The 9,919-nt window shown below is 41.1% G+C and overlaps 1 protein-coding gene across 1 annotated transcript; it reads right to left on the bottom strand.

The window, feature by feature from the left end:
• Nucleotides 1-2,475: 2,475 nt before the first annotated feature.
• On the bottom strand, nucleotides 2,476-4,754 carry LOC149214714 (RNA-binding KH domain-containing protein RCF3-like). The gene is made up of 2 exons (XM_089389485.1): nucleotides 3,799-4,754; nucleotides 2,476-3,746 (listed from the first exon to the last, which is right to left on the bottom strand). The coding sequence occupies exons 1-2, from the start codon at nucleotides 4,729-4,731 to the stop codon at nucleotides 2,628-2,630; spliced, it is 2,052 nt and encodes a 683-aa protein (XP_089245611.1). The 5' UTR covers nucleotides 4,732-4,754; the 3' UTR covers nucleotides 2,476-2,627.
• Between the last annotated feature and the right edge of the window lie 5,165 nt (nucleotides 4,755-9,919).

Here is a 9,919-nt window from a genome sequence, read left to right as displayed (position 1 = left end):
GCATCTGCTGGTGTGGAGGATGACCCCTCTATGTCGTCGAATCTAACAGGCTCTAGCACTGGATCATTGAGATCCATGTTGGGCAATGCCAACTCAACATTGTTGTCCAGACCCATATCAACAGGAAAGACATCCCATATGTTTGTCTTCCCCTCAACCACTCTTCCCTCTGCCTGTAAATAAGATGAAGGTTGGTGTGCACATACACCATTGTCTCTGCCCTTGACTGCTCAAGCCTGAGAGAGGAGCCTCATGGCTAACTGCTAAAGAGGAGGGCTTGTTGCCCCATGATTTGCCCACCAAGAATAGGGCTTCTTAGCCCCCCTGTCTCTAATCACATCATATCCTACAAATCGACCAGTGCCAGTGGAAAACTTTGCAAAGGCATCCTCCACCTCATAAAGCAATGCTCTATCCTGAAAAACGCTCCTGAATGCATCTTTCATCCCCTGTGAGATTTCACCATCCATGTGAGGAGGGAATCTGCAGGAAGGTCCATCATTCAGCCACTCATGGTTGTAGTATTTTGGGTTCAATGAGTGAGCCAAACAATGTAAAGGTGTACAATTCTTGTCCTATATTCTGACAAGAATATCCTGTATAGTATCATAGAAGGCCTCTGGTGATGTCTCATACTCGGGGCATTCACTCTGTAGAATAATGCTCCTCACAGACTCAATCATGGAATCCCATCCCTCATAAACCTCTCCTAAGATGGGTTTGTCTTTATATGCAAATTGAAGCAAAGAAATGATAGGGTCCATGATTCGAATAATTAGATCTACCCTCTCCCACCAAGCATCATCTAGAACTGTGTCCTTCACTCTTTTAGAGGCTACCTAATTTGTCTTTCTCCAAAAAGACCAAAACTCGTAAATAACGATGGACCCAAGAGCGGTCTTGACCTCCCTCAACCTCTTCAACATCATGAATGAAGAGGCAGACCGTGTATTAGCAATCTTCAACAATGATATATTGGTGTACTCCTTGTAGATAGTGAGGGAATTTGTATGGTTTTGCACAAAGTTACGGATATGTCGTGCATCCTCAATAATGTTACCAATCCAAAGCACATCAGAAGTAATGGATTTTAGCGCTATGTTCAATGAATGGACAATGCAAGGTGTCAAAAACACTTGTGGATTTAGCTTCCACAATCATGCCAGCAACCTTGCAAATAGGTGCATTATCTGTAATGATTTTCACACAAGAATCAACACCTACATCTTCAATAACCTTAACAAATAACTCACCAATAAATTGTGCATCCTTGTATTCTCCAAGTGTATCCACTACTTTCAAGAAAACTAGACCATTCAATGAAGACACCATGAAGTTGATGATCAGGTGTCGTGTTGGATTTGTCCATCCATCAGAAACAATGCTAACCCTAGATGTTGGCCATGATGCTACAATAGGCTCAAGCACTTTTTGCACCTCTTTTTTTTCCTTCGTCAACAATTTGGTTCTCAGCTTCTCTGACCCAGGAGGTACATATCCTGATGGAGCCCCTTGAGTTAGAGCTCGGCACATCTCAATAAATAGAGGTGAGTGTGCAACATTAAATAATATAAAGTTTTGATAGAAGAAGAAGGCAATGGTGAGATCAAGCTCTTCCCGTCTCTCTTTTTGGAAAATCTTGTCCATTGGACCAAGTGCAGTTGCTCTTCTTTTTGCTGCTTGTCCCCCAACAAAAGTAGAACTCTCAAATGGAAATTTGATGGTGCCTTTCCTCAAAAATGGAAGGGGGTCTTCATTCTTGGGTTTCTTTGATTTTGAAGCCACATTTTCCATACCAACATTGGACTCCTATTCCATTTCTTTCCCACAACCTGATAAAGCCAAAAAATGGCCTTTCACATGGAAATATGTGCTTTTGAAAGCAATGTGACAAAAGTTGCTTCTCCATTGCACATTGCCTCCTCCCTTCCCCTTGGTGCTTGTCTCATCCTCTCTTCTAACTGTTGTAAACAGTAATCAGGTATTTTCACTCTCAAAAGGTCCCTGGTGCAATATTTGTCCTCCTGCGGCCGCATCTTCTGGTAATCATTCATCGGTCCACAGGTTGTATCCGGGTTTTTTCTCTTCTGCCCGGCCATATGGAGTAGATGACACAACAATATTCAGATCCAATACCAGATCGCTTCAGTTCTCTCTGTAGTAAACTCACCTGGGTCCTCCTTTTAATCGACAACCTGTCATCAAATTTTGATGTTTCAAAAATAGAGTTAACCACTAGGAACTCGTTTGTCTGTTCGAAAATTGAGAGTTTAATGTAAACTATGACAATAGAGCTTTGCTTATAAGCAAGGACGTTTTCCATAAAGAGTACAACAAAAAGTAATCTCTTAACATTCGATGGATAAAAAAAACGATGTTTCATCATCTTCTTGAATTTGTTTCAACCTCAGAAATATCCATGGGCCTAGTCAACCGTTAAAACCCCCACTCACAGGAAATTAGAATTGAATTGGCTTCCGTTGATCAATTGCTAAATCTGCAATGTTTGAATGTACTCGCTATTTAGAGTCCTCAAATGTTTTTAGAAGTGTTGGTCACAAATCTGTAAATTTTTTGGCTCTCCGACTCCAAGCTTCTTTGTCTTCGTCTTCAAAAATTAAAGGCAATCATGGTGAGGACTGCCCACTCATAATGAAAGCTTGAACAAGGCTTTGAGCAGCGAGAGTTTGGTCAGGTGTTCCTGATATTATAACAAGGCCTTCAGTTGCCCCAGGTCTAGGGTCATTCATTATAACTCTTGTTCCAGAAATCTGTTGAATATGGGCTAAGTTGCTGCCATTCTCCCCATATATAGAGCCAATGACACGTTCTGGGACAACAACCTCTACAGTCATATTTCTCACAACAGCTGATTGACTTCCACTTCCCAGACTTCCTCTTTGTGGATATCCTCTTCCATAGTCAGTCATGCTCTGTGCACTGCCGTCACCCATTCCTTGCACTGCCCATGGACCTGGTGGTGGTGGTTGGTCAATGTTGCGATTCATACCTACAGGACGATGCACATTGGGAGGGAATCCTGGACGATCAACATTGTGAGATAACCGTTCTCCTTGATAAATGTCCTGTAGTGGTCCTCTATAATGTGGATACATTCCAGGAGACAAACCAGGTTCAGGTCTTCCCCTGAATGGTGCCATTGGTCCAGGAACTGGAGGTATGTGCTCATGGTAAATATCAACACCAGCCTCAGGAAAAATACCAACACCAGCAACTGAAACAGGTTTTTCTGGGAATAAATTGTTTTGCAACCTTGTTGATATCCATACCAATGCTTCTTGAACTGACCCCCGTTCACCAGTGACCTGCACAACTTGGTCATTTTGGGATGCACATTTTGGCAATTGGTCCTTACGAAAAATCAATATATTTGATCCAGTTAATTTTCTCATCTCAGCAATAATTATGCCACCCTTTCCAAGCAAGCACCCAATCTGGTTTGACGGGACAAGGAGTCTTGCCGTTGCAAATTTATCTTTCTCAGGTCTAGAAGTGACAACACGATTGTACACCCGAAGAAGAGCATTCTGTGCAGGAGAAAGTCTACCTTCTGGGACCGCAGATGCTGTAATGATGACAACACGTTCATCTTCCTCAGGAACAGAATTGGCAATCTTGATATCTGCACCTGTGTCCCTCTGGAGTCCTTGAACTATAGTACCAGCTTTTCCAATGATTCCTCCAACCTTATCATTTGAGCATAACAGCCGAAATGTAATTTCCTCCTGTGGATGAACTTAGGCTCATGTTAGGCCCTGTTTCATGCATCATAGAAACCGACGAAGGTCCCTTCGAATGATAGTCAATATCACCAAATGGCTTAACAGCAGGAAATCTAGCTCCTTGCGTCACTGAAGAATTCTTTCGGGAAATTATATCACCGCGTGGAATGCCAGAACCCTGAGAAAGATGACCGACAGGTCTAGTAGTATGAAAATTTTCTCGATGACGAGGAGGGTTTTCACGAAGAAGGTGAGATACAGCTAATAGAGCCTTTTTGACAGCGGTCACATCTCCCATAATTTGCACCACTTCATCTGTGGGTAAGGCGCATGCAGGAACTTGTTGTCTTGAAAGAACACGGATTTGAGAACCACTTTCTATGCGAATTTGTTGGATAATCTTTCCACCTTTGCCAAGAACACAACCAACTTGATTAATAGGCACCAGCAATCTAGTAACTGTCGGAGTTGTCTTCTTATCAGTCTCCTTGTCCACCTTTACATCAGGTTCTCCTTCCAATATTCTGTCATGAACGCGAAGAAGTGCTTCTTGTGCTGGAGAAATATGTTTCTCTTTTTCAAGGTCTTCTTCACTTCCACCTCCTTTCTCCTCCGCCACAGTTCCGTCCTGTCCCTTTGCAGCACTGCGTTCATCAGCAGTTTGCTCTGTCTGTCTATCTATATCCTTCTCTGGAGCTACAATAACAATAACCCTCTCCTCGCAGCCTAGAACACCCTCCTCAATTCTGATCTTTGCACCTGTCTCGCGCCTGATTTGCTTTATAATGCTGCCTCCCTTGCCAACTATACCTCCAGTTTTTGACCCAACACAAAGTATACGAAAAACTGTTTCGTCGGGTCCAATTTTCAGAGGAGGTGGTGGGCCCCGAGATGATGCAGAAGCACGCCTTTTCTTTCTAGCATTGGGCTCTTCGGAATCCCATTCATATTTCCGCTTTGCAGGGGGCATAACAAATGAAGGATCCATGACAGTAAGGAAGAGAACCTCCTCTTTCTTCTTTTTCTCCCAGCAATTTGAACTCCGGATCTGCAGATTAGACGAATTATTTGAAACGTTGTAAACCTGTAACTGAAATCAGAAAATCCCCATCAAATTGGATCTCCCTGCGAACGAAATTATGTCTTATGAAACAATTCTAAGCCGTATTAATATAAGCATCTTACTATTAAAATCTTCAAATATTAGAGTTAAGATTAACAAATGACAGAAGGTCGGCGTAGGATTAAGAATGATAAATGACAGAAGTCGGCGTTACATATAGATAGGCGGCGTTTATAGGTTTTTGTGGCTACACCATATACCATCCAACAAACTCGTCTTGGGAAAGTCTTGAAATCCACAGCTACTAAGGACTGCTACAGGCACAACATCAATTCGTCCCTTAGGAGAACAAGTAAGTCTTTCTGATCTGGAACAGCGGTTCTGCAATTCGATCTCCTATTTGACTGGTACCAAAGAATTTCAACAAATCTACACGCCTTACCCGTAACACACTGCAAGGAATCAACCCCTTAATGGATAGAATGGGATTTTGAGGGAAGTTTTTTCCACTTTTGAATGGTAGCTCTGTTTTAGTAACTGGTTTAGATTTATTTTAACTCTGGATTTATTAAGTATTTAGGGGATTAAGTTTGAATATCAATATATTTGATCTCTTCTAGCTACTTGGTAAATCCAGAATTAAGATGGGTATAGGCTGGTTTAATATCTTTCTTTAAATAGCCTACATTTCACATGGTTAAAATATTTACCCTGTATTACATTAATCTTTTTACTCAATTTTATTTTTTAAATTTAATTAATTTTTAAATCCAGAATTAAGATTAGTATAGGCTGGTTTAATATCTTCCTTTAAATAGCTTACATTTCACATGGTTAAAATATCTACCTTATATTACATTAATCTTTTTATTCATTTTTGTTTTTTAAATTTAATTAATGTTTATGTAATTTGAATTAGTCAAAATGTTAAACATCACGATACAACATCGCTATCATACTAGGTTGAGAGCGTCTCTCGGCACAATAACAATGTTCCCTATGAAACAAAGATTCTCACAAAAATGCGATCCTTTGAAACTTTTGTTGAACAAAAATAAATTCGGGATCACTATTGATTCAACCCTTTTTTCTTTGTCTCTGGGTGATCTTGTGAGGATTTGGTACTTAACCCTCAATCTGGAAATGAGCACAACTTGCAGTTTCGGCCTCTAATCATGAAGGAGAATGATTGCTTAGTCTCTTGCTAACCTGAGGAATTTGTGGCAGGATTGTTTCTTGAAACCCTCGACCCACCAGAAGATAGATTTCCGCTCCAAACAAGATTAGCTAATCTCTAGTATAAGCCTATTCGATATAGCTCAATATTGGAAGGGAATGGTGCTTGGATTTTCCATATTTATCAGCCTCAAGTAGCAATGTCGACTTCTGCAAACAATCTTGGAATAGTAGTAGTAATCCATGCAATAATAAATCACAATACCAAACAATCGCCTACAAACAATTCTCGTCAGATCTTCAAAAAAAACACAAAAATGAATTCCACTGGGGTAGCAAAGAGTTCACCCAAGATGGATGAGATCTAATTAAGGTGGTAAGAGATCCACCAAAGCTAGAGTGAAGGCTTCCCTAAAACCCCTCAAAGTGAACTCACTTGAGCTCCTTATCAATAGCAAATGATATGATGGAATAGAATGATACTTCTCCAAGCTTCTCGATTTTCCTTTATTATTATTTTATTGAAAAAGTCAATTTTCCCTCCTAAGTGATTTTTCCCCTTTTAAAATAAAATACTTTTTCTTTCCTATTACTTATTATTTACTCTTTTTATATAATAATAACAAATTTGGGTAAATTAAGATGGATATCCTAGATTAACTTTTCCTTTTCACTAACTTATTAGGAGATGACTACGCAAGGGGAATATCATGTCTTTAACCCATGTGATAGGACACATTAAAATCCTCCACGCCTAAAATTGCTTCCCCTCAAACACTTTTAGCCATGGATGTTACAATATCGATTCATTTGTATTTAGCTTTCCTTCCCCTATGTATTTGAATGTCCCAAACAGTTCCATTGATGCCTCATACATTTCTTTCACTTTGTAGCTTTCTGCTACAACCTTAGTATTGTCATCATCTATAGTTGCTTCATTTCTCAGTACTATCTAGAATTGGTTAAGATTTATGTTAATGATATCTTTCACTTTGTAGCTTTCTGCTACAACCTCAGTATTTTCATCGTCTATAGTTGCTTCATTTCTCAGTACTATCTGGAATTGGTTAATATTTGTGTTAATGAGAACTAGCTCATCACTGAGAGTGGCACCAACATATGATAGTGAATGTATTTCCATTTGTTAAGTTATGGTATGTTCTATGCTTATAACAGTTTACTTCTTTTTCTTATTATATTCCACTGATTAGCAATCACATGTACATAAAGTAAAGTGCAGATAGAACATTAAACGATCGACAGAAAACAAGCCAAGACAAGAGACACAAGATGTGGCGGCTAGCCAGGAACAAACCCCACAATGTGTGGGGAAACCCTTTGATCAAATCTTATTTTATCTTCAATAATTCAGTAGAGAGAAATAGTACAATAAATCTGATTCATATCAGCAGTAGCAAACCTTAGATCAGTAGCATCAGCATTAGCGACTTCATTATAAAACTAGGGCAGACCATATCTCACAAACCGACAGTCGGATTGACTTTATTCCACCACCAAAAGTTTCGGTTTCCAGAGGAGGTTCAGATGAACCTACAGCGCAGTTCAGATGAGGAGATCTTCTAGGCCATGCAAGTCAATCTTTGCTTCTGCAGTTGCAGCTTCAGTTTTAGTAGTTTACGGCTTCAAACTAGGGCAGTCGATATCTTGCAAACCGTTCGTCGGATTGACTTCATTCCACCACCAAAAGTTGCGGCTTTCAGAGGAGGTTCAGATGAACCTACAGCACAATTCCAAAGAGGAGATCTTCTAGGCCACGCAAGTCAATCTTTACTTCTGCAGTTGCAGCTTCAGTTTCAACAGCTTCTGGCTTCACATGTGAGAGAGAGAGAGACCCATTTCAGCGCAGTAGAGAAGAGACTCATATCTGCGCAGTAGAGAGAGAGAGAGATGTGATGAGATGAGTGAGTCTAAATGAGGAAAAGTCATCTTAATTTATACACAACGTTGGTGGGTGAATAGATGCGACTGTTGGGCTTTTGAGCCTACATGAGTTGTAGGTCGGCTTGATAATAATTCCATAATCAAAATAAATTCATATCTCCATGAATACTTATCGGAATTGGATGATCTTTATATCAATCCTACACCTCTCGACGAGAGGAATCTAATAAAAATATTATTAGCCATGAATAAGATGACCCACATGAATTTTTTCCCTGGTTTCCAATTTTAACACTCCCTCTCAACCATGGAGAACTTCATCTGCAATATGTCTATCGGTCGTTACTATTCATCCATCAAATTCACTGCCTTGTACAGCCTGACCCTTGCCCTACTCTGCTCTATTTTGCCTGTTCTGCTTTGTCTTGTTCTGCCCTGCACTGATCTGTACTGTTTTGTTCTATTCTGCTCTGCTCTTACATTGTTCTGTTCTACTCTGCTTTTGTCCGAATTATGAAGAAGAAGAAATGATCAAGGATGTATCATACTGACTCAAAGTCAGTCTCAGAGTATGTACCACTGGTCCCAAACCAGTCTCAACCAACCCAAAGTCAGCGTCATAGTGAGTACAACTCCAATGGTCCCAGACCAATATCATCCTCCACTGACTCAAAGTCAGTCTCAGAGTATGTACCACTGATCCCAGACCAGTCTCAACCGACCCGAAGTCAGCGTCATAGTATGGTACAACTCCTACCACTGGTCCCAGACCAGTATCATTGATCCCAGATCAATGGAGGTCATCCTAGCGTAGGGAGTACGGTAGTTACAACGATGCGTCCATCGGTACTACTATGGTCCCTAACTTCATTTCCCTGCTCATTGATCAGATGAGAGGTACTTCCCATGAGTCCCAGACTGCATGGGTAGGATGCCTCGACAGGAGAACTAATCAATCCTGTCCTCACAGGAGAACACATCAATCCTGCTACAATTGCCATGGAGAACACATCAATCCAGGCCTCACAGGAGAACACATCAATCCTGCTACAATCGCCGTGGAGAACACATCAATCCAGGCTGCCATGGAGAACACATCAATCCAGGCCTCACAGGAGAACTAATCATCCTGCTACACAGGAGAGCGAATCATCCTGTTCCACAAGAGAGCGAATCATCTTGTCCCACAAGAGAGCGAATCATCTTGTTCCAGTGCGCACCACCAGGGGAGGGTGAGTCACCCTATGGTCGTATGTTGCTCCAGTAATAACCGCAAGCCCTCAGAGCTCCCAGAGCTCAATGTATGCAACAAGCAGGACCCTTGTACAAGGGTTTCTTGCCGACTCCAAGTCATTTGGGAAAATCATAGATTAGATCTTTCCCCAGGGCTTTGACAAGGTGTATCAACCTGTACATCATCTTAATGCGATGGAGCATCCTTGCTCATCAAATTACCATATCCCAGATGATTTCTATCTGCTGGAGCAATCGACGAATACGGGATTCCTCAATAATCAAATCCCACCTCTAGTTGTTATAGAGAATCACAGTGGTATCCAATGTAAATCCAAACAACTCATTGAAGAGCTTTCACAACCAGACTGCCTCACATGAGGTCATGCTAGCAACAATATATCCTGCTTTGGCGGTGCTCAAAGCCACCGACTTCTGCTTCCTGCTCATCCGGGATATCGAAGCCGATCCCAAGGTGAAACGGCACCCGAAAGTGCTCTTACGGTCCACCACACTGCCTGCCCAATCAACATCAGTATATCCAAGTAGTCTCACATCTCCGGCAGTGTATCTTAATCCATGAGAGATTGTGTCCTGAAGACATCTCAGAAGATTCCTGGCATCAATTCAGTGAGGCTCAACCAAATATGAGCTCACAATGCTAACTGCAAAACATATGTTCGGACGGAGGTTCACCAAGAACATCAATGCGAATGAGTTTTTGAAACTCAGAGGCATTTCCCAAGTCTGGTCCGACATCACTACCATATAACTTCTAAAAGTTAAGATCCTCGAGGTAGTC

This window comes from Pinus tabuliformis, chromosome 1_1 (genome assembly GCF_031772625.1).
Source record: "Pinus tabuliformis cultivar Carrire ecotype Pingquan chromosome 1_1, CPIR1, whole genome shotgun sequence".
Taxonomy (NCBI): domain Eukaryota; kingdom Viridiplantae; phylum Streptophyta; class Pinopsida; order Pinales; family Pinaceae; genus Pinus; species Pinus tabuliformis.
Note: the sequence above shows the minus strand (reverse complement) of the source record. Positions and strands in the feature narration are given on the sequence as shown.